Raw genomic sequence first — 25,633 nt, 5'->3', positions numbered from 1 at the left:
TGGTCCTGGCCATAGTGGAGTTTGGAGTGTGACTGTTTGAGGTTGTGGACAGGTGTCTTTTATACTGATAACAAGTTCAAACGGGTGCCATTAATACAGTTAACGAGTGGAGGACAGAGGAGCCTCTTAAAGAATAAGTTACAGGTCTGTGAGAGCCAGAAATCTTGCTTGTTTGTAGGTGACCAAATACTTATTTTCCACCATCATTTGCAAATAAATTCATAAAAAATCTGAAAAATGTGATTTTCTGGATATTTTCTCTCATTTTGTCTGTCATAGTTGACGTGTACCTATGATGAAAATTACAGGCCTCTCTCATCTTTTTAAGTGGGAGTACTTGTACAATTGGTGGCTGACTAAATACTTTTTTGCCCCACTGTACATATCTACCTCTATCACTCCAGTATCCCTGCACATTGTAAATATGGTATTGGAACTAGGGTTAGCAAAGGGTCAGAAGATTTCCATGAGAAGTTAAGCCCGGGAATTTGGGGAATTTTGCTTAAATTCATAAAAATAAGTTAACTTATAACAGTGAACACTTTTTGTAGGATACACATAAGGCAATTCTAGGTCTTGTGGCATATTTTGGTTAAACTATCCCCAATTCAATGGAATTGCAACCCTCTGCATGCACAGTGCATTCTTCCATCACATGTACAGCTGATTCTCAAGATCTTGCACACTAATGAGATGCTATTGAGCCCACACTACTTCACTGTCTGAGCCAAGGACTACATGCTTTCTGGTAAGTTTTGATTACAATACTGGGTGGGGTGAATATATTTTATATGTTAACTAGTAAATAGTAGCCATCTGGCCAAGTTCCCTCAGTGCTCACAACAAGCAACCTCTGACAAAAGTCCCTCTACTTCTGTTCGAGGTGAAAATTATGAATCAGACACCTTATCGATAGCAACAGCTCATGGTCCTCCTCGAATCAGAAGTTTTTTTGACTCAATGGAGGAACGTAGTCAGAGAAATGCTGATGAATGTCTTGCTCGAGCTGTGTATGCAACTGGTTCACCTCTGATGCTCACAGTCAATGTGTATTGGAAGAGATTTCTGAATGTTCTTCGCCCAGCATACACCCCTCCAACCAGACATGCTTTATCTACTCATTTGCTGGATGCAGAGTTCAACAGAGTTCAAATGAAGGTAAAGCAAATCATTGAGAAAGCAGACTGTATTGCAATCATCTCTGATGGGTGGTCGACTGTTCGTGGGCAAGGAATAATTAACTACATCATCTCCACCCCTCAACCAGTATTCTACAAGAGCACAAACACCAGGGACAACAGACACACCGGTCTCTACATTGCAGATGAGCTGAAGGCAGTCATCAATGACCTTGGACCACAGAAGGTATTTTCACTGGTGACAGACAATGCTGCGAACATGAAGGCTGCTTGGTCTAAAGTGGAGGAGTCCTACCTTCACATCACACCCATTGGCTGTGCTCCTCATGCATTGAATCTGCTCCTCAATGACATCATGGCACTGGAAACAATGGATACACTCTACAAGACAGCCAAGGAAATGGTTAGGTATGTGAAGGGTCATCAAGTTATAGCAACAATCTACCTCACCAAGCAAAGTGAGAAGAATAAGAGCACCACATTGAAGCTGCCCAGCAACACCCGTTGGGGTGGTGTTGTCATCATTTTTGAGAGTCTCCTGGAGGGGAAGGAGTCTCTGAAAAGGATTGGCCATATCACAGTCTGCCGATATGGACAGCCCCATCAAGAGGATCCTCCTGGATGATGTATTTTGGGAGAGAGTGGTAAGCAGCCTGAAACTCCTGAAACCTATAGCAGTAGCCATTGCACGGATTGAGGGAGACAATGCCATCCTGTCTGATGTTCAAACTCTGCTTGCAGATGTAGGAGAAGAAATATGTACTGCCCTGCCCACTTCACTGTTGCTCCAAGCAGAGGAAACTGCAGTTCTGAAATACATCAAAAAGCGTGAAGACTTCTGCCTGAATTCCATACATGACACAGCGTACATGTTGGACCCCAAGTATGCTGGCAAGAGCATCCTGTCTGGTGCAGAGCTCAACAAGGCCTATGGTGTCATCACTACCGTGTCTCACCACCTTGGCCTGGATGAGGGCAAGTTTCTTGGCAGTCTGGCAAAAGTACACTTCCAAGCAAGGGCTTTAGGATGGAGATGCAATATGGTATTCATGCCAACATATCTCATCAGTCACCTGGTGGAAGGGACTTTGTGGATCTGAGGCTCTTTCCCCTGTTGCCGCCATCATCCTCCAAATCCCACCAACATCAGCTGCCTCAGAGCACAACTGGTTCTTGTTTGGGAACACACACACCAAAGCACGCAACAGGCTGACCAATACAAGGGTTGAAAAATTGGTGGCCATCACGGCAAATTTGAAGCTTTGTGAGCCTGACAACAAGCCATCCTCAACAAGGTTGGAAAGTGACAGTGAAGATGAGGCCTGATGATGAGGTCTGATGTTCAAGAGGTGGACATTGAGGAGGTCCAGGGAGAAGACATGGAAGCCTGAGAGGAAGACAATCAAAGCTTTAGTTTCTAAATGATCATTTTACAGATGTATATTGAATAACGTTTTTGGGAGATGCGATGGATCTTCCCTTTCTTTTGTTGTTCAGTGAAACCATCCCATGTGAAGAGTCAACTAATTTAATTAAAGTTCAATTCGTAACTAAATTGTTTTTTAAAAATGTATATTGGAAGGATTGAATAATTTGCAATTATGTCTACTTATGATAAGGTAAAAGGTTTATGTTTCTGTCTCCGTATGATATGGTAAATATATTCAATGCAAAAAACATCTACATTTAAATGGTATTAATATTAATTTGCATATAGTTCCGTTAATTCCCATATATTCCCGTTAATTCCCATATATTTCCATTAATTCCCACGGAAAGTTTCCACCTCTGAATATTCCCCGAAATGTGCAACCCTAATTGGAACTGACCCTGTACACTGAATGTACAAAACATTAAGGACACCTTCCTAATATTGAGTTGCACCCTCAGAACAGCTTCAATTCATCAGGGTATGGACTCTACAAGGTGTCGAAAGCGTTCCATAGGGATGCTGGCCCATGTTGACTCCAATGCTTCCCACAGTTGTGTCAAGTTGGCTGGATGTCCTTTGGGTGATGGACCATTCTTTATACACACGGGAAACTGTTGAGCATGAAAAACCCAGCAGCATTGCAGTTCTTGACACAAACATGTGCGCCGGGCACCTACTACCATACCCCATTCAAAGGCACTTCAATATTTTGTCTTGCCCATTCACCCTCTGAATGGCAGACATACACAATCCATGTCTCGGTTGTCTCAAGGCTTAAAAATCCTTTAATAACCTGTCTCCTCCCCTTCATCTACACTGATTGAAGTGGATTTAACAGGTGACATCAATAAGGGACCATATCTTTCACCTGGATTCACCTGGTCAGTCTATGGAATGAGCAGGTGTCCTTAATGTTTTGTCCACTCAGTGTATAGAGTTGACTTACTTCTTGTTATTTTTAGTGCTACATTGATATTGATTACTGCATTGTTGGGTTTAGATCTTGCGAGAAAGACATTTCACTGTACTTGTGCATGTGACATTAAAACTTGAAATTTGAAGATAAAGCTTAGTCCTAGACCAAAAAGATATTTCAATGGAGATTATTTTTAATCCAAGACTAGGTTTAGTCTGTGTGTGGGAAACCAGCCCTGACCGTCGGAACAACATTTTCTCCAGTCAGCCCAGTTCTTACTTAATTATTCTAACATAATATTCAAATATGCAATGTTTCATTAGTGCACCTAAAGTAGGCCGATGGTGCACTAAGATCCAGGTGAATGACAAACTGATGCCTGTTGGCTATCTTGGCGCAGGTGAAAAAGCAACAGTGGTGTCGTTTTACCTCAGGGTCAGTTGGCTTGGTGGAGTGTCAATGTAAGTGTGGTAGAGGGTTACAAAGGGATATCCGTGTTGTATATTTTATAATATAGCACCATTATGTGATGGGGACGATTACCTATGGGGTCAGTCTAGCATAGACAACCTGGTTACCAGCCCAACCCCCAGGAGCAGTCTGGGCGTTAAGTGCCTTGCTCACAGGCACAAAGGCAGGTGATGGCATCTAGGACTTAATCCAATCCTCCTCTTCTGGCCAGAAACATCTAGGCTATTCCTTGTTGGTTGGAAACAATGTGGATTCAACCAGTATGTGCTCAGAGGGCAGCTTTTCTGGTGTGTGTCTACAGGTATTTTATAATGAATTGTTGCATATGTAATAGGTCTATGTTCGATTTCCCACAAGTGTTGGTATAAGAACGTTTACTCAAAACAGTGTTTAAATGTTTAATGGGGTTGGAGAGGCGGGTTTCAACTGCAATAGATTAATAATTTATCAGTTGGGGGGTATCAACTGTGTGTGTGTGTGTGTGTGTGTGTGTGTGTGTGTGTGTGTGTGTGTGTGTGTCTGATGTGTTTGTGTCTCTGAGAGTGCTTTACTTTTGTGTTGGACTGAAAGTGTTGCATAACATACTGCCATACCTGCTGTCACCAGTCTTTCTCCCTGGGGTGTGTTACCTGGGCTGGGCAGATTCCAGATGTAGCCTCAGCCCTCCTCTCAGAAAGCCACTCAAACGACATGGATAATGCATCGCTATTGGTTTAATTCACAAATTGGACATTTGGACTGATATAATGATTTGTTTATGGTATTAGTTTGTAGGAAAAAGTCCTGGTGATGCAGCCATAGGTTACCTCACCTCAGAGAGACGGTGGCCGAGTGAGAGTGTTATTTTAACCGGGTCCTTGCTCAAAGTCGCCCAGGCAACTTCCATTTGACCGATTCCTGGGAGATTTGGAACGGATTCAATAACGGAGGCGTTATCATGGTAAGTGCTCCGTCTCTCTCTAATGTATTTCTTTGACTATAATTAGTGTATGGCAGGCGGTTTGACTGAACTTTGGGATTTGTCTAACAGATGAACTGGGCGTGTTAAATGAGGCGAAAAAGAAAGGAACGCCACTGACATTTTGGTCGACTGTTTCAGAATTAGTTTACCTGTTGCGCGCCAAGGCTTTTACAAAGGGCACTGTATTTTATGTGAATATTTGATAAACAGCCTAGGAAATGTATCTGTGTGACTTGGGTTATATTTCTTGGTGATATATCAATTGTCTGTTCTATAAATGTTTATTTAGGCCTATATTCTATTATATGTTATTATATCATATTATTATTTTCTAATTACAGGTAGGCAATGTCTAGCCTATGATTAGGCTATTTCAATGATAAAAACACACATATTACAAAGCAGCATAATGACAATCGCACTTTAGGCCTAATAGCTGACATTTAAGCGCATAAATAACTTCATTAAGTGGAAAGAAATAGGCTATGTGTAAATATTTGTTAAATTGCCTTGTGGCTATGGTCATTCTATTGACAAATAGACAAAACAAACAGACAAACAACAACTACATGTTATCCTGAGCCAGACAGTTATTTGAAGGGTTAACTACAGTTCTCAACTGCTTATGGAAAGACTGACTTGAGCAGCCCGCCAACAGTGGCACACTTTGAAACCAAACGATTCAAAAAAGAAACAGGCGAGCCTACAAATCGAATGCGTCATCTCCCGATGGAACGTTTGCCGGATATTTTACCACCAGGCTGCGTCTGCGCGCCGTTCCGCACAGAAATAATTATCCAACTTCAGCTCAGCCTGCACACATACCTTCGATTCCGCTTTCAAACCGTCTTCCTCTTGTTCTGCTTGCTTTTTCTGTTGGTCAGACATGGAAAATACTTTTACAAAGAAAACAAGAGAAAGACTATTATCATACTGACTATATTGTGAGACTGACTTATTCTGTACTTGACAGCTGTTCATTTTGGGTTTCAAATATTGGAATTTTCCTCTAATTTAAGGTAAGTTGTTCTTTAGACTTTTCCGTCACTGGGGTATGGAAGCAGTTGAACATGCTGGAGGTGTTATATATATCATGTACTTATATTTAGATTGAAAAATACATTTTCATATATAGGGTAATGTGGGGTAACAAGCCCCCCCCTAAGAACAATGTTCAATTTCTGACACAAAAAAAGCAAAGTTTGGTAAAACTTTGGTATGGGGATGATTGTCATGCTTAGGCAAGCAAACTATGAAGAGGAGTAAGTGGCTACAGTTTACACTTTTTGGGTTATTTAATGACATTTCGTTTTTAGAAAATTAGTTTTCCCAAGTACAAGTGTAACCCCCCCGAAGATTACTGTGTTAAAATCTATTTAATACATTTTATTTTTGAATAATTAAAAGCTTTAGTCTAGGTATCTTATTTTAATTAAATACATCAAATATTGAAACAAAATGGCATTGCACATCTCACTATTAATATCCTCACTATGATCATTCTAAAGTGTCTAAAAATGACTGTGTAACTCAATGAAGTTACTTGTAGATGATTTGGACATTATTTGTAAAATACTAATTTAGGTAGAATAGACTTGCATTAGATTGCCGGGGGGCCAGTTGCCCCATTGGAGGGGGAACCAGTTTCCTCCAAAACCCTCAACTTAAATGTTACTGCTTTAATCAAAACTGATTCCTATTTTTCTTTCTAAACAAGTGGATGATTTATATTTAGGCTCCGCTACAGGTTACTACAAGCTTTACTCTGTTGAGTGGGATTGTTGGATTAGCGGACACCTTTTGGTAACATGATATCCTCGCCAGTCCCACGCCCATTCACAAGGGGGCGATAGCAAAGTTTTGATTTTTGTCTTTTCATTTTGTGAAAACAAGGAAGAATTGCCTACCCTTACTAGTAGCAGCTATCTTCAGCTTGGCTAAAGAATTAGCAAGCTAGCTAGCCTTTTTAGCTTCCCACATATACACGAGAAAAAAATCTGATTTATAATTTAAAAAATATGCCCTAGCAAATATTCTTATATTTGCTGATGATTGAACTTAAAACATTATCGCAGTTTGATATGCTGCTTGTGTTTTCATTCCCATATCAGCTAAAACATCACCGTGTTTTGGTCACAGAGTAAAAAGCACAAGGCTAGGTAGTTGGCTACAGCAGTTTCTACCATTTCACAATATCCTGTATTCACTAGTTATTACTTTTAATCAAAACACCTTTTGGGGTGGATTCTTGTTGTTTGAACAATGGCTGAGATTATTTTTAGTTATCAATGCAAAAAGGCTACTTTGATGAATTGCCTATATATAGCCCATAGATCAAATCAAGGAACCAAGCCACACTGCCCCCACGGCTGCAGAAGGAATGATACAGCGCGAAAATGTTCAGGTAGTAAAAAAGTATGTTGAATGCCAGAGCGTATTATAAGAAGCCGCCCCTTTTGTAACAAAACATGTAATTGCAACACTCCAAATCTTGCGTCAGCGTAGAACGTAGAGCTTGCAGTAAGCTTAATGGTATATACATAAAACATTTATAGATGTAATACGATTATATTATATATATATAACTTTTTTATAAATGACGAAATATTAGATCAACTTAACTCAGAATCGTTTTGTTAGTGACTTACACTACCAGTCAAACGTTTTATAACACCTTCTCATTAAAGGGTTTTTCTTTATTTTTACTATTTTCTACATTGTAGAATAATAGTGAAGATATCAAAACTATGAAATAACACATATGGAATTATGTAGTAGCCAAAACAGTGTTAAAGAAATTATTCAAAAAGCCACCCTTTGCCTTGATGACAGCTTTGCACATTCTTGGCATTCTCTCAACCAGCTTCACCTGGAATGCATTTCCAACAGTCTTGAAGGAGTTCCCACATATGCTGAGCAGTTGTTGGCTGCTTTTCCTTCACTCTGCGGTACAACTCATCCCAAACCTTCTCAATTGGGTTGAGGTTGGGTGATTGTGAAGGCCAGGTCATCTGATTCAGCACTCCATCACTGTCCTTCTTGTCCAAATAGCCCTTACACAGCCTGGAGGTGTCTTGGGTCATTGTCCTGTTGAAAAACAAATGATAGTCCCACTAAGCGTAAACCAGATGGGATGGTGTATCGCTGCAGAATGCTTTGGTAGCCATGCTGGTTAAATGTGCATTGAATTCTAAATAAATCACTGACAGTGTAACCAGCAAAGCACCCCTACACCATCACACCTCCTCCTCCATGCTTTACGGAGGGAACCACACATGCGGAGATAATCCGTTCACCTACTATGCGTCTCACAAAGACACGGCGGTTGGAACCAAAAATGTAAAATTTGGACAAAGGACAGATTTCCACTGGTCTAATGTCCATTGCTCCTGTTTCTTGGCCCAAGCCAGTCTCTTCTTCTTATTGGTGTTCTTTAGTAGTGGTTACTTTGCTGCAATTTGACCATGAAGGCCTGATTCACGCAGTCTCCTCTGAACAGTTGATGTTGGGATGTGTCTGTTACTTGACCTCTATGAAGCATTTATTTGGGTAGCAATTTCTGAGGCTGGTAACTCGAATGAACTCTGCAGCAAAGGTAACTCTGGGTCTTCCTTTCCTGTGGCGGTCCACATGAGAGCCAGTTTCATCATAAAACTTGATGGTTTTTGCGACTGCACTTTAAGAAACTTTTAAAGTTCTTGAAATTTTGCGTATTGACTGACCTTCATGTCTTAAAGAAATAATGGACTGTCGTTTCTCTTTTTTTGAGTTGTTCTTTCCATAATATGGACTTGATCTTTTACCAAATAGGGCTATATTCTATATACCACCCCAACCTTGTCACAACAGAACTGATTGTCTCAAACGCATTAATAAGGAAAGAAATTCCACAAATGAACTTTTAGCAAGGCACACCAGGTGACTACCTCATGAAGCTGATTGAGAGAATGCCAAGAGTGTGCAAAGCTGTCATCGAGGCAAAGGGTGGCTACTTTGAAGAATCTCAAATATAAAGTATATTTTGATTTGTTTAACACTTTTTTGGTCACTACATGATTCCATATGTGTTTTTCATAGTTTTGATGTTTTCACTATTATTCTACAATGTAGAAAATAGTAAAAATAAAGGAAAAACCTTGAATGAGTAGGTTTTCTAAAACATTTGACCGGTAGTGCACATTTTTTAGATGAGACAGATAAAAATTGTAGTCGAGGAAGAGTAGTGGCAGCAAGGGTGTTAAAAAATTGGTTACATAAAGTGGTTTCCGTTAGAATTACACCACGTTACACAATATTATTTTTTGGGGGAAATGCTCTAAAATATGAATTATTTGCATAGATGCATGTTAATTTGCAACAGAGCTAAATAGTATGTATTTTAGGATGATTATATATTATATTTTTGTTTTATGGTCTATAGGTTTAAATGTTTTAAAGCCTAAAACATGTTCACAAGCGGCATAAAGACTCTGAATGATATGGTACTTGGCTCTTGGGTGAGTTGAGCTCCTATAACAAAGGTATTATTAGTACTGCTGTTGCATGCTTTCATTATGTTGAGAGCTGCACAAAATCTGACATTGACAAAGCAAATAACCCTTGGACTCTCTGACCCTTCCTTCCTTTCGCCTATCTGCAATATTCACTGTGCCGTCCACACGTAACTTACACTGTATACAGTAACACTTACTTAAAGCCCGTAGGCACCTACACTGTAAGCAGTAACACTTTGCTTAAAGCCCTTAGGTATAATGCATTATAATGACGTTCTAATCCATTGTAAGACTATAGGCACAAATGAGCCTCTTTACTGTCTTGTTATCCTATTATAATCATCCTGACTAAAATAACAGCTTATTTGAGTCACTTGAAAATCTCCTACATACAGTAGAGAGGGACAAAGCATAGCCTCATAACAAGGCATTGTAAGGGCTCATACATGCTTACAACAAGTTATAATGCATTATACCTGCAGATTTTAAGTAAATGGTTACCACTTATGCTTATGCATGTGCAGCGTATGCATGTGTATTGGCACTGGCAGTCAGTGAGTATGTACTGGTACTGTAAAGACATGTCTAATTAGTTCTCTGTCTGCCTCTACGACTACAGTCTCAGACCCAAGAAGAGCACAGTACTGGTGTCTTGGGCCGGATCGGGAGCTGGTTCTCCCCCTGGAAAGAAAGAGGGAGCCCCAGGAGTCCAAGTGACGATGCCTCTCAGTCCCCGACGGAAGACCAGAGCCCCAGGCCAGAAGGAGAGGGGGCCCAGGAGGAGCCTGTGAGGGGAGAAGAGGAGCAGCAGAAGGAGGGACAGAATTCCCAGCCTGCCCAGCGGCATCTCTCCAGGGTTTTTGAGGAGTGGAACGCGGCGGACGCCAGAGCGTCTACCCACAGGGACAGCCCCCTCTCTGCAGCCAGCAGCCACAGCGAGTGGGGAGAAGGAGGAGGTCCTAGGGAGGAGGAGTGGTGGATTGCCTCGCAGGGAGAGGAAACGGAGGAGGAGGGGGGAAGGAGCAGTGGAGCGAGCGGGAATCCTGCCCCGAAGAGGAATGCCAGCCATCTGACACGTGTGCTTTCATCTGCCCTTGAAGAGGGAGTGGCCTGGGAGGACTCTGACCGACAGGAACACACCCAGGCCCTGCCCCGAGCCCAAGTCCAGGCAGGCAAGAGGCTGCATGTGTACCTGGAGGAGACGAGCCTGAGCCTGAGTCAGAACAGAACGGACACCCACACAAAGCAGGAAGTGCCCCACACCATCATCACCACCAGGGTGAAGAAAAGACTTCAGGTGGTTTCCAGAGCAAAATCATCCAAGAGTGTTGACTTGTCATCAGAGAACACCAATACAAAGGAGAGGACCGAGGAGCGCAAAAGGATTTGTCTCAAAGCTGCTATAGGGATCAAAGGTCATAGCAGTTACAGTGCCCTGGTGGGAGTGTCACTGAAGTCCCCTACAGAGACACAGACGAGCTCACAGACCATCTCTGAGCTCTCTGGTGAAGAGGAGTCAGACAGAGACACAGACACGATGGGCCGTAAGAACTCAGGCAGGAGGCGGTCCAGGAAGAACTCCTCCGGAGACGGAGGAGGAGCCAGTTCTCAGGAGAATACGCCCACCAAACTCCAGCCTGGAACCGAGAACTCACCTACATCATCAGAATATAACACACCTAAACTTGGAGACTCCACCCCCTCCTCTTCTAAAGACAAACATGCTTCAGTTCCAACAAAAACACACAGAGGGAAGGAGAGGGAGGAAGCCCAGGAGGACCTAGACGCACCAGTACACGCCACCCTGGTGGCCGTGGTGGACGGGGAAGGGGACATGGACGTAGACGTGGTCGACGACACTAGCCCATGCCGGGTGGAGAGGCGCACGGAGAGCGCAGAGTCCAAACGCCGGAGCATGAAGGTGTCACACAGCGAGGTGAAGTTCTTTGCGAAGAAAGTGATGGTGAACTCGGAGCAGCCACTGAGTCCAGAGGGAGACGGAGGACACGTTGCCGTGAGCTTTGAGAAAGGAGGGATGGCTACAGGAAAGGTCACGGAGGGTCATGATACAGCAAAGGGAAAGGGCAAGGTGGAACCGAAGGTGACCAAGAGGTGAGTTGTGTTTACCTGACTACTTGATTACTGTATTGTTGGATAACCTACTTCCTGACTACGCAGTTTAGGAATCAGATGTTATTTAAATACTTAAAAATATCTCTGTTTATAGCAAAAAAAGTTAAATAATGATAGTTTTCCCTTTACAGGTAGAATATCTTTGTAGTGCATCAAAATATGTCCTACATTTGTTGGCATTTCAACCACTATCTCCACTTAGCTGATAAAGTATTTTCAAAACACTAAATCCATTGAGATAGATTTTGTGTGTGATATAGAACAAATGTAGTGTATTTACAGCTAGATCAATTGAATATCAGGGTTTTTGTTCAAATTGAGACAGAACACATGCTTCTTTGTTTTCATTGGTCACAGACCACCTGATCTAAAGAAAGTGGACGATGAATTCAAGACTCCTCAGCCTATTGGGCGAATCGCAGATAGGATCAGCCTTTTCGAGGGGAGAGCGATGGGGGTTGCCAGTCCCAGTAAGACTTACCCCAGGAGTGCAGATGTTTCTCCCACCAGGAAAGTCACAGAGCAGCTAATAACAAATGTACACAGAGAGCTCGGGTTGCCAGATCAGCGGGAGAAATCGGTGGAACGTGGCGATGCCAGGTCCAGCTCGGCCCCCCCTGTTCGGGAGAAATTAAAAACGATACGGGAGCGGGTGAGGAACTTTGCAGAGGCTCAGAAGATGGATGATAAAACAATGGTACCCCAAAAGTCCTCTAGTATTGCAGGAATACCTGAAAATTCTACAGATTTCCCTGCTGTGTCAAAGACAACAAAACAGGACATTCAGGGAAAACTGGCCAGCGGGGAAAAGACTCCTACTCGGAGCACCCCGAAGGCAGAGATAACATTGAAACCAGCGGAGCCAGATACCACCCCAGTAGCGGTTATGCCAGTTCCTAAAGCAGATCAGACAGACTCCAAAACAAAGGACAAAGAGGCTACTGAAACAGTGGAGCTACCAAAGAGACCTACCAATATTGACCTAAATACTTCAGTTAAAGGGGGGAGTAGCTCAGACTCAAGCCAGCTGACACCTCAGGTGGACTCAACCAATGTGGTCAGCCCACAATCCAAAGCCAACAGCAGACAAAACTCCAGGTCAAAGAAACGGAAAAGCAAAGGAGGGGAGTCAGCCAATCGCCTGAACCCGAGCTGTGACATGAAACAGGAAGTGACAAACACTGAGCAGGAAGTGGTCAACAGCAAACAGGAAGAGGCAGGCACCACAAAGAAAATGGCCACTGCGTTTGAGCAGGACGTTAATACAGTTACATCGCCACAATATAGTCAATCTGTAGACGTAAAATCAGATGTTAAAAAAGAGTCTGTTAGAGAAAACAGCCAGCAAGTAGTCATTAAAAAGCCAGCACCCTCAGACAAGCAGAACGAGTCATTGTCAGACGAAAAACAAAATTCTAACAAACCGTTAAAGGAAATGACGCAATCACCCACACCTCCAAACGTCAACAAAGACAATAAAATGGCTACCTCTGATCCTATCAGTGTAAGAAAGGGGCCCAATGATAAAACTGTAGACATTCTACACTCACAGAGTTACAAGGGAGAGAAGGCAGAGGGGGGAAGCTCTGAGACGACCTCTACCATTAAGACAAATCAAAATGTTTCCAAGGACAACAGCGAAACATCCCTGCCTTCACATTTGCCTAAGAAAAAACAGACTCTTGTTCAAGACCCCTCTCGTGTGGAGCAAGGCTCACCTGTCCCACACGCTAAAGTCGACAACAGACCAATGCAGCCTGAAAAGAAAGTGGTGGAAATGGTAAAACAGCCTGATAAAAATACAGATACAAAGTCAGAGAAGGATTTGCCTTCAGGCAGTAGACAAGACACCGCTGAGACAGCTGCTACTAAAGCTGTCCCACCCTCTGTAGCTCCTATTAAACCTCCAGCCTCACTGACTCCTACAGAGCCTTCTCAGTCAGATACAACTGCCAGTGTTGTCACTCAGATTGATGAGACAGCGATGGGAAAAGACAGTGATAAATGTGCAATCGAGCCTTCTAAGGAAAGGTCGTCTACACGTGTGCCTGAGCAGAAAACAAAATCTTATCGTCAGGACCCTGTATTAGAAAAGCAGCAAACCAAGGCCTCAAAGCAGACCCAGTCTGTAATGTCATCTGAGGCGAAGACAGATAAACCTAGCCACGACACACCGACACACAGAGTGAGGCCTACCCCAGAACCCACCCCCTCAATGCCTAGCACTACAGTGCCAGCAGTAGAGAAGGACACCTCTGTAAAAACGGAAAGCAAGGCCTCAAAACCTACAGCGGTAGATTCTACTCAGAATCCTTCGGAGACCAAAGCCCCAGAAAAGACAATGGGTCAGGGGGAGAAAGAACTACCTGGGTTAAAGCCGAAGAGCAGTGAGGGGCCAGGGCTGTATGTTGGGAAGGAGAACTCCACTGCTGTAAAAACAGAAAGCAAGGCCTCAAAACCTACAGCGGTAGATTCTACTCAGAATCCTTCGGAGACCAAAGCCCTGGAAAAGACAAAGGGTCAGGGGGAGAAAGAACTACCTGGGTTAAAGCCGAAGAGCAGTGAGGGGTCAAGGCTGGATGTTGGGAAGGAGAACTCCCCTGCTGTAAAAACAGAAAGCAAGGCCTCAAAACCTACAGCGGTAGATTCTACTCAGAATCCGTTGGAGACCAAAGCCCTGGAAAAGACAAAGGGTCAGGGGGAAAAAGAACTACCTGGGTTAAAGCCGAAGAGATGTGAGGGGTCAAGGCTGGATGTTGGGAAGGAGAACTCCACTGTAAAGACTATAGCCCCAGAGGTAAAAAAGTCAGAGGATGTGAAGGAGGGGAACACTCTATCAAGCCAATCACAGAGTGAGGACAGAGAAAAGACAGTGATGTTGCCCAATGGAAAGCTAGCAGAGGGAAAATGGGATGCACTTGAACAAAAGTCATCTACTAGTAGTTGTACTACTACTGTGCAAGAAAGGACAGCTGATGACAAGCAAGGAATTGTGGTAACAAATCCTACACCGGTTGTGAATGTCGAGATCCGCCCGGTAACACAACCCGAGACAACCAATGAGAAATCAACCTTTTTCCCCAGTCCAGGCAAAGCTCCGAAGATACCCTCTTCTACTGAAACCACCAAAAAACAGAGCCCAGTCTCTCCCCAACATCCATCCCTGAATAAGCTCCCCTTATTGGGGGGCGGTGGCAGTGGCTTGCCCCTCCAACGAGACACCCCCTCCAGCTGGCTAGATGTGGACCATCACTTCCCCAAGCCGAAGCTCCTCCGCCCCGCTGAACCCAAGCTCAGCTCATCGGTCAGCGAGAGCAACCTCTTGGACACGTCCGGAGAACTGGACGACGATGACTTCATCGAGAACATAAAACGCCTTGGCGTGCCTTTCTCGTTGCCACCGCGGCAGAACCACCACCACCATCCTCCCAAGCCACCGTTCGCAATGCCCGCCATCCGGGAGGACCGCTTCGAGAAGACCTTTGACCCAGAGGAGTTCCAGTTCGGCCTGAGGAAGAAGAGGGAGTTTTCTGGGGAGACAACCCAGAGTCTTCTGCCTAAGCTCCAGAGGAACCAGGTCAAAGGGGAGCTGAAGCCGGCCAGGGCCAGCATCACAGACCGGGACAGGGGCAGCATCCTACTCAAGAGCCTCGACACCCATTCCAGGCTCCTCTTGGAGAGGGAGAAGACCACCATAGAGGAGGGTGAGGAGAAGAGGAAGGAAGAGGGCGAGGGGGAGGAGAAGAAAGAGGAGGAGGCGAAGGTGGTGAAACCTCGTATCTCACGCTTGGAGAGGAGCTGTATCCTTAGTAGCCTGAACAGCTCCTCCACCCGGGGCAAGAGGCCCGGAGTTCAACCCCAGATGGACACCACTCCGGGTGGGGAGGTGTCTCCCACCGAGGCTCCTCACTTCCAGCCCAGCCCTTCACCAGTCACTAAGCCATCCCAGACTACCTCCACTTTCTCTGGGGAGCTCAGACAGGCATTGGCCAAACAGCCCAGCCCTCCACCACCAGACCCCCAGACTTCCCCAACTTCCTCTGGGGAGGCTACCATCCAAAGTCGTAACCTGGGGAACAGGCCCACTGCCCAGACTGCTGTGGTCAGTGACTCAGCTTCTCCGTTCCCGTCCTTTAACGACATCAAGCTGCCGGAGTATTTAGAGAAGTACCTTCCTCTCCGAGAGCCTGCTGGGAAACTAGAGCTGAGCACAGGGCAGGAACCGCTCAACTCAGAGGTAGGTTTTCGACAACTCTCAATTCTATTGAGTAGCGCTTGCATCCCACACCGTATGTTGAATCTAGCACTTTTGAACATCTCAATGGCAGTGTTTCTCAAACCTCTCTTTGAGAATCCCAAGCCATGTTACGTATTTTTTCTATTCCAGTACCAACACACCTGATACTCTAATCCAATGCTTAACGATTAGTTGACCATTCAGATGTGCGGGTACTGGCAGGTGTTTTGGGGAACACTGCCGTTGAGATGTTTGAAAGCTATAGAGTGTGTGATCAATCTTGATTGAATGGTGTGAAATGCAAGCAGTGTACTCCCGAGTGGCGCAGCAGTCTAAGGCTCTGCATCTCTGTGCAAGAGGCGTCACTGCAGTCTCTGGTTCGAATCCAGGCTGCATCACATCCGGCTGTGCTTGGGAGTCCCATAGGGCGCCGCACAATTGTCCCAGTGTCATCCGGGTTTGGCTGGGGTAGGCCGTCATTGTAAATAAGAATTTGTTCTTAACTGACTTACCTTGTTAAATAAAGGTTAACTAGGCAAATAAATACTGTAGTTGATGTACAAGTTAATCTGACAAGCACTAACAATCAGCAAAGTTATTGGACAAAATATTGCTAATGTATGTATTTCCTGTTGATGAGAAGAACATTATCATAGAACGCAGACGCTCTGTTCCGTGTTTAAACATGTTATCCTATTTCAGTAATTGTTTTAGTATTTCCGTAGGTTTTTACGGGGAGGGAAGCATGTCTAACTGCCTCACACACTGATCCTTATGTGATGGGTATTTAATGGTTATTGTTTGGTTATAACAGGTTATTGGAGGGGGAGGTGGTAGAGGAGACTTGAATGTCAGGCCTGGACTCCTAATGCTGGATGGAAGACCTCCGAGTCTTCCTCTGGTTCCTCCATCCTCCCTATTCGAGGCCATGGCCCCTCTGGCTGGCCCACTAGGGACTCGTACTGACCATGTAAGTGTGTGTGGGAGAAGGGGATGGATGGATGGATGGATGGGTGGGTGGGTGGGGGGTTACACATGTGTAATATACATTAAGTTATATGTATAAAACAGTTATATTAATTGACTTAAACATGTCTCATAATAGTCAATAAAACAAACCAAAGTCAAACCATGAGTCAGAAAGGCCTGACCCACAAACAAGTACACAGTACGCAGTCTTAGAAAAGAAAGCTATCTAGAACCTTAAAGGGTTCTTTGGCTGTCCCCATAGGAGAACCCTTTAAAGAATACTTTTGGGTTCCATGTAGAACCCTTTGTACTGGAAGCAAAAATAGTTCTACCTGGAAGCAAAAACGGTTCTACTATGGGGACAGCTGAAGAACCCTTTTGGAACCCTTTTTTCTAAGAGTGGACAGTACACAGTACACAGCATTAACTTAAACACTGATAAGCAGCTCTGGAACCTGGATTTTATGACATTGAAGATAACCATCTAGAATGTCATGATAATTGCAGTATTCATGTGATTTTGGTGTTACAGAGAGAGGCTGTGAATGGATTCCATAGGCGACCAGGAAAGGTAGGCACAGCTTCAAACAGATATTTCCAAAGAACAAGGGTAGAATTGAAAGAATTAGCATTGAAACTGGATGGAAGGACAAGCTATAATCTGTGTCCCAAATGGCACCCTATTCCCTATGTAGTGCACTACTTTGACCAGGACCCATAGGACTATACAGAATAGGGTGCCATTTGGGACTCTACCATTGTGTTATTGAAGACATCTGTTTCATATGGTTTCGCATCAAGGGAAAATGGGGTTGTTTGAGAAAGGAGCTATACAGATCTACAGCTGGATATGTTTAAGAACAAGCTATTCTGTACTGCCAAGAGCCATTTCAACTCTGTGGTAAAGCATTGCATTGTGGAATCTCGGGGTGGGGATGGAAGGCAGGCAGTTAAACATGTACTTTATTTTCTTTATGCTGTTTCAGTAACTGTAGGTTTGCATGCAAGAGAAATAAGGTGGCATCCCAAATGACACTTTGTTCCATATACAGTGCACTGCTTTTGACAAGAGCTCTATGGTCAAAAGTAGTCACTATAAAGGGAATAGGCTGCCTTTTGGGATGTTATATCGTGAGGTTATATAATACTCGAAGATGAGAATTAGAAGTGAATGGAATGAAACATCCTAACAAACTCTCATGGTAGCTCTACCAACTTAGTCATATGATGAGTCACCCGATGAGTCATACAATGTGATGGAATATCAACATCAGATTCAGAAAGGGAGAGATAATGTACTTCCTTTTCTTGATGTCTTGATTAAAAGACAGTTAGTTTTGGTAGTCGGATTAATGGAAGTTTGCTTCTTCAAAAACATATTCATAATTTTTTTAAACCAACACGTTTCAACACATGACAGCATTTATTTTTCTGTTGGTATTTTGAAATGACACATGGTGTTTCCATGGTGATGTTTGAGCATTTCCTTCTCTCTTTATGCTTTCTTCAAGAAAATAAAACTCACAGTGCACCTTGCCAGTATCACTTTAGTTTATTAAGCTTACCTTCGTCAGAGCTGCTCATGACATATTTTTCTCTTGATGTTTTGAAATGACAATGGCTTCCCTGTTCCTATGATTTAGATGGTGTTGTTTGAGCATGACCAGTTTAGCGGCCAGGCTTATGAAGTCTTCAGAGACGTGGTGGATGCCACCCAGCTCCAACTGTCTCCTAGGATTTCTGTGAAGGTGGTGAGAGGATGGTGAGTCACACAGCCAAACTTGCTCTTATTTCCTACAGAGTAAATGTTCTGTTTTCAAAGTTCGAGCAAGGTCTGGTATAGGAATATCCAGTTAACAGAAACAACACACAGCTTTGTGTGGTCTGTCTGGCGTCTGTAGAAAGCATATTTACATAACATGTAGCGTAGTACTTTCTTGGCAGAGAATATCTGGAATGCCAAGCTGAGTAATTCGATGGTTTCAAATACCATCCCATCCTATGACTCATGTCAGGAAATACCAATGCGTGATACATTATATTGGCTGTTTATCATTCATATTACTTCATTTTTATGAATCAACCACCCAAAGTTATTGTCCTACATGATAGTGGGACGTGCACAAACAATAAACTAGTCCAAAGTCAAGTAACCTGCGGACCAGTCTGTCCACTCCTTTCCACTCCTTGTCATGCGAAACATGGAGTACAAGGAGTGGAATGTTAGCCAAGCAGGTTCAGGATTTCAGGCTACAGAAAGAGTTAAACGTGAAGCGTAAAACTGAATTTCCAGGTGAAATAAAGACGAGCGGTCTCTGATAGTCAATAAAAAAATGCATCTGGATTAATTCAAGTTGCAACAGAAAGACATCCAGCAAGAGCACAGAAAAAGTCTAATGGCCTAAATCAAATAAATTGTATTTATTACATGCTCCAAATACAACTGGTGTAGACTTTACAGTGAAATGCTTGCTTACGAACCATTACCAACAATGCAGAGTTTTTAAAAAAATTATACAAAATAAAATATTTACTAACACGAGGAATAAAATAAAATTGACGAGAATGGAGTTATATACAGGGAGTACCAGTACCAGATCAATGTGTAGTTATATACAGGGAGTACCAGTACCAGATCAATGTGTAGTTATATACAGGGAGTACCAGATCAATGTGGAGTTATATACAGGGAGTACCAGTACCAGATCAATGTGTAGTTATATACAGGGAGTACCAGATCAATGTGGAGTTACATACAGGGAGTACCAGTACCAGATCAATGTGTAGTTATATACAGGGAGTACCAGTACCAGATCAATGTGGAGTTATATACAGGGAGTAACAGTACCAGATCAATGTGTAGTTATATACAGGGAGTACCAGTACCAGATCAATGTGTAGTTATATACAGGGAGTACCAGTACCAGATCAATGTGGAGTTATATACAGGGAGTAACAGTACCAGATCAATGTGGAGTTATATACAGGGAGTACCAGTACCAGATCAATGTGTAGAGGTACGAGGTACAGTGCCTTCGGAATGTATTCAGACCCCATGATTTTTTCCACATTTTGTAAGGTTACAGCCTTATTCTAAAATGTATTAAATTGTTGTTGTTTTTCTCATCTATCTACTTCCCCATAATGACAAAGCAAAAACTGATTTTTTATATATATTTGCTCATTTATTTAAAATAAAGAACTGAAATATCACATTTACATAAGTATTCAGACACTTTACCCAGTACTTTGTTGAAGCACCTTTGACAGCGATTACAGCCTCGTGTCTTCTTGGGTATGACGCTACAAGCTTGGCACACCTGTATTTGGGGAGTTTCACCCATTATTCTCTGCAGATCCTCTCAAGCTCTGTCAGGTTGGATGGGGAGCGTCGCTGCACAGCTATTTTCAGGTCTCGCCAGACATGTTCGATCGCGTTCAAGTCTGGGCTCTGGTTGGGCCACTCAAGGACATTCAGAGACTTGTCCCGAAGCCACTCCTGCGTTATCTTGGCTGTGTGCTTAGGGTCGTTGTCCTGTTGGAAGGTCAACCTTCACCCCAGTCTGAGGTCCTGAGTGCTCTGGAGCAGGTTTTCATCAAGGATCTCTCTGTACTTTACGCCGTTCACCTTTGCCTCAGTCTTGACTAGTCTTACAGTCCCTGCCGCTGAAAAAAATCCTCACAGCATGATGCTGCCACCACCATGATTCACCGTAGGGATGGTGTCAGGTTTCCTCCAAACGTGACGCTTGGCATGCAGGCCAAAGAGTTCAATCTTGGTTTTATCAGACCAGAGAACCTTTTGGCAAACTCCAAGGGTGCTGTCATGTGCCTTTTACTGAGGAGTGGCTTCCGTCTGGCCACTCTACCATAAAGGTCTGACTGGTGGAGTGCTGCAGAAATGGTTGTCCTTCTGGAAGATTCTCCCATCTCCACAGAGGAACGCTAGAGCTCTGTCAGAGTGGCCGTCTGTTCTTGGTCACCTCCCTGACCAAGGCCCTTCTCCCCCGATTGCTCAGTTTGGCCAGGTGGCCAGCTCTAGGAAGACTCTTTGTGGTTCCAAACTTCTTCCATTAAAATGATGGAGGCCATTGTGTTCTTGGGGACCTTCAATGCTGCAGAACTGTTTTGGTACCCTTCCCCAGATCTGTGCCTCGACACAATCGTGTCTCTGAGCTCTACGGACAATTCCTTTGATCTCATGGCTTGGTTTTTGCTCTGACATGCACTGTCAAATGTGGGACCTTATATAGACAGGTGTGTGCCTTTGCAAATCATGTCAAATCAAATTAATTTACCACAGGTGGACTCCAATCAAGTTGTAGAAAAAAATTAAGGATGATCAATGGAAACAGGATGTACCTGAGCTCAATTTCGAGTCTCATCACAAAGGGTCTAAAAACACATGTAAATAAGGTATTTCTGGTTTTTAGTTTGACTAAATTTGCAAACATTTCTGAAAACCTGTTTCCGCTTTGTCATTATGCGGTATTGTGTGTAGATTGCTGAGGATTTATTTATTTAATCTATTTTAGAATAAGGCTGTAATGTAACAAAATGTGGAAAAAGTAAATGGGTCTGAATACTTTCCGAAGGCACTGTATGTGGGCTCCAGAGTGGCGCAGTGATCTAAGACACTGCATCTCAGTGCAAGAGAGTCACTGCAGTACCTGGTTTGAATCCAGGCTGCATCAAATCCGGCTGTGATTGGGAGTCCCGTAGGGTGGTGCTCAATTGGCCCAGCGTCATCCGGGGTAGGCCATCTTTGTAAATAACAATTTGTTCTTAACTGACTTGCCTAGTTAAATAAAGGTTAAAAAAAACAAAAAAAACTAAACAGGGCTGTTGTGGGGCAGGTTGAGAGCTTTAAGTTCCTTGGCATCCACATCACTAAGGACTTAACATGGTCCACACACACGGCAGCGCCTCTTCCCCCTCAGGAGGCTGAAAAGATATCTAGGTCACTTTACCCTGCCTTCATGTAAAAAAAAAAAATACATTTCTTTAACCTTTATTTAACTAGGCAAGTCAGTTAAGAACACATTCTTATTTACAATGACTGCCTATCAAAAAGCAAAATTGCCTAGCTGTGAATTGTGTGTAGCCCAATCACGAGGCATGCCTACAGTCAGGAACACGTTGCAAATCTGACAGTGAACAGCATGAAGCCAAAACAGGCCTTTCACAATATTTCAAATACAATCGCTGGAAAATACAGCTTGGAAAGCAAAGGGATCTCGCTGAAAAGAAGACTAATCTGTCTGTAGGCTACCAAGTTGTCAGCTTCCAAATAGGCCTATTGAGCGAACAGCATTGTTTTACCAAGTAAAATAAGAGAGAGATAAGCTTTTGGCACGAGCGTATCGGCCGTCGCCAGTGAGTGAGCTGAGCATCATTGGGTGAGTCATTGAAACTAGAAAGCTTTTTTAGAACTAGAATTTCCTCCTTCCCCCTTTCCTCCATCCATTTACACACACCTAGGCCGGCCCTAGGCCAATGATGGATTGAAGTTAAGGTCGTTTTTATTCATCTCAGTTTCTCAGTTTGTCAGTGTCAAAGTAGCCTGTCATTTCGATCATTTGTGAGGTATTCTAAAATGAAATAGAATTGCATGAAATGCGTTTATAAGGGCCACATTTTTTTCTGAGACTTAGGCTACAAAATATTTTCCCCATTGTGTGCAACTTCTGCAAGCGGCTCTACTGATCTATGCCAGTACACAAAAGCAAGATAATGCATGCAATGCAATGCATGAAAAAAACCTTCCTTTATATGAAAAAACCCTCCTTTATATGAAAAAAACCCTCCTTTATATGAAAAAAAACTCCTTTATAACAAAGGAGTTTTTTTTTCATGCTTTCTGGTACCTCAGATTACCCCGGGTCACCCCCCTCTCGGGCTCACTTTTTGTTCCGGCACCTCCAAATGTACAAATTAAGCACTGGTTAGGATTAATTCTTATAGTCACTGTGGGGACGACATTGTCTATGTACTTATTGATGAAGCCCGTGACTGTTGTGGTATCCTCAATGTTATCGGATGAATCCTGGATCATATCCCAGTCTGTACTAGTAAAACAGTCTTGTAGCCTCGCGTCTGCTTCGTCCGACCACTTTCGTAATGAGCATATCACTGGTACTTCCCATTTGAGCTTTCGTTTGTAAACAGGAAGCTGGAGAATTGAGTCATGGCCAGATTTGCCAAAGGGAGGACGAGGGAGTGCCTTGTATGCATTTCTGCAGTTAGAATAAAGAAGGTCTACATAGCCACTATCAGGAACAACTGTTCTGTCGACAATGTCACTAAATCTTGTAGGAACCTCCAAATAAGGCACAGTGGTCTTGGCAACTAGCCGTACAGATTACAAGTAAGTATCACATCAGCACTTAAACAGGTCAAAGGTCTGCTTCAGAGGTACAAACATCATCAGCAATTACATTTAATTTCAGATGCAATTACAGACTTGATAACCAGAATGGATTTTAGACATGGAATACCTGTTAAGCTCCGGTTTCCCCTCTCCAGGGGAATCCCTCTGTCAGCGTCTCCCACTCACACGAATATGTTTCATACAAATCCATTATCAATACAACAGTAATCAAATACATGTCAAATAATACATCAATTAAGAGAAAGAGATAATCATATTGTTCCAATTAGTCTATTTCTATTATTCATATTTTATGTGGTTGTTTACCTGCTTCTATCTGTCTTTGCAGCTGGGTGCTTTACGAGAGGCCTGGGTTCGTGGGGCGTTCCATTGCCCTAGAGGAGGGGCCTATTGAGCTGACCAATGTCTGGGCAGATGCAGGGCCACCAGGTTCACACCCCCATGTCGACATACCAATGGTCATCGGCTCCATCCGACTGGCTGTATGGGTGAGTGTCCCCTCTACTATAAATGTTGCTACATAGAGAGACACACCGTAACATATCATGAGCCTTATAATAAGACATAATAAAGGCTAATAATACATAAGGGATAATCAACCAGGGGCAGGGTTGCCATGTTTGCTGATTTCCAACAAGTTGGGTTACTTTGAAAACGTTGTCGCTGGTGAAAATGTATTGGTCGCGGGTGGCAGGTTTTTGGGCTACTTCTAATTGCACTGTGGCCGCCATGGCATTTCTCTCAAAAAATGTACAGTATATTTCACTGCAGTGAGCTGTTACTGAAGGCTGGAGGGATGTGTGTGTTGAGAGCACTGGTTGAGAGAGTGCTGCAGCTGGGCCACGGAGACAGATCAGCACGCACGTCATGACTACTTTTTACCAGTTGTAGGTAGGCTATTTAGATTGGTCATTATGGAGACACCCTCTTTCCATAACACATATCAACGTGCTAGAACTAACAGAACGGCGACCAAGCATTGTCAAGCGACTTTAGGCGCACACTACAACTCTTTAGATAAATTCGCTCAGAGATGGTTTAAAGTAAACTGCATTCTAATGTCGACTTTTCTTATGGATAAGCAAAGGGTTTTACTCATGCTCAGTTCTAGGGTCTGGAGCACAGCGTGAGTGTAATTTTGAAATGGAAGTTATGGAACTCCCTGGTGTGCTTCTGTTATGGGAAAACGTGTGGAGAATGATAGGGTACATCTGCATCTGTTGGCCATGAAGTAGGCTATTCATTTCTATGCCATTCTAGGCTACTGTAGCCTACCATTTGATACAATAAATATGTTGAACTTACGATATCGCTGGAGTCGTTGCAAATCAATTTGTGCCACTTGTGCAGCCTACCTGGAGCTGGCAAATAGATTTAATAAATAGCCTATAACTCTGTTGTTGTAGCCTTGTGTTATTATGAAATTATTAATGGCAATGTCAGTTAATTACATTTGAAGTCATCAATTGTGATCATGGTCACAGCTCTATAACAAATGTATCATTCTCCACATTTAATGTCAGCTTCATTGTGGACTTTTCCCTGAAATTAGATGTTGGCCTATCAGGGACAATATATAGGCTACCTACATCTAGCTCAGCAAACCATGGTAATGTTGATATTTAATTATAAACACATAGCAGTCAGAACAAGTTAAATCGACATCCATTGATGGAAAATGATCGGGATAGTTTGATACGGGCCATTTATATTTTCTCTTGCGACATATTCTTAAACTGGCAATAAGTAATATTTTGATGGAAACCGAATTTTGCTTCGTAGGCTACATCGTTAAAAATGACTTCTATATTCCTTCTTAATTCACTTGATAACGTTATGGGTAAAAGGTTTATTGGATAAATGTGGCAACTCCTCTCTTGCTGCACAAAAAAAACTATTTTGGGCTAGTTTTCAGGCATGTGGACGGGTTTTCTGAGGTCATTGGTTAGAAATGTAGCTAAACTTGGCAACCCTGACGAGGGACTATGAGTTCTGTTGAAAATAATGCACGGTATGAAAGGTGTGCCACAACGCATAGCAGACTGCCACTGACCTGCATTATTTTCCATAGAACGCATAAAGGCCTGAGTTGATTATCCGGCTTATCCCACGGTTATAATATAACCCATTTGCTGCTAGAAATGTGTTCAGTTGCTTATAGAAATGTGTTCATTTGCTTATAGAAATGTGTTAAACATCCATTGAAGTAGCTAGCAAGTTTATCTTTGCTAGATAGCTACATTAGTTGCTTTGGTAACCAAACAAATAGACTTAGCTTAGCTAACCAAAACGTTAGTCCTCCTAGCTTGCTATTATGAAAATCGAATTCAACAATCCCAATAATGTTTAATTCAAAATTTTATTTCAAAAGCAACTCAAACATAGAACATGTTAGAATGAACCTCATAGCTGTTGGTTATTGCCGTACATTACTTAAGTGATAATGCTGGAAAAGCCGGTGTTTGGAGGATATATTGGCACACCGGTGTTA

At 43.0% G+C, this 25,633-nt stretch overlaps 1 protein-coding gene across 2 annotated transcripts in view; it reads left to right on the top strand.

Annotated features, from left to right (window-relative positions):
- Positions 1-4,485: 4,485 nt before the first annotated feature.
- The window catches only part of LOC115175055 (beta/gamma crystallin domain-containing protein 1), a 46,877-nt gene continuing 25,729 nt past the window's right edge, over positions 4,486-25,633 (top strand). Inside the window, exons 1-8 of one of the 2 annotated variants that reach the window (XM_029734208.1) lie at positions 5,350-5,938; positions 9,340-9,415; positions 10,032-11,524; positions 11,903-15,782; positions 16,597-16,752; positions 17,284-17,322; positions 18,395-18,513; positions 23,471-23,630. In XM_029734208.1, the coding sequence (XP_029590068.1) occupies positions 9,365-9,415; positions 10,032-11,524; positions 11,903-15,782; positions 16,597-16,752; positions 17,284-17,322; positions 18,395-18,513; positions 23,471-23,630 (5,898 nt within the window). In that variant the 5' untranslated portion in view covers positions 5,350-5,938; positions 9,340-9,364. Of the gene's footprint in view, positions 4,899-5,349; positions 5,939-9,339; positions 9,416-10,031; positions 11,525-11,902; positions 15,783-16,596; positions 16,753-17,283; positions 17,323-18,394; positions 18,514-23,470; positions 23,631-25,633 lie in introns of those variants that run through there. The other variant, XM_029734209.1, reaches the window with a different exon arrangement.

This window comes from Salmo trutta, chromosome 35 (genome assembly GCF_901001165.1).
Source record: "Salmo trutta chromosome 35, fSalTru1.1, whole genome shotgun sequence".
Classification (NCBI taxonomy): Eukaryota; Metazoa; Chordata; class Actinopteri; order Salmoniformes; family Salmonidae; genus Salmo; species Salmo trutta.
This window is presented reverse-complemented; position numbering and strand designations above follow the sequence as displayed.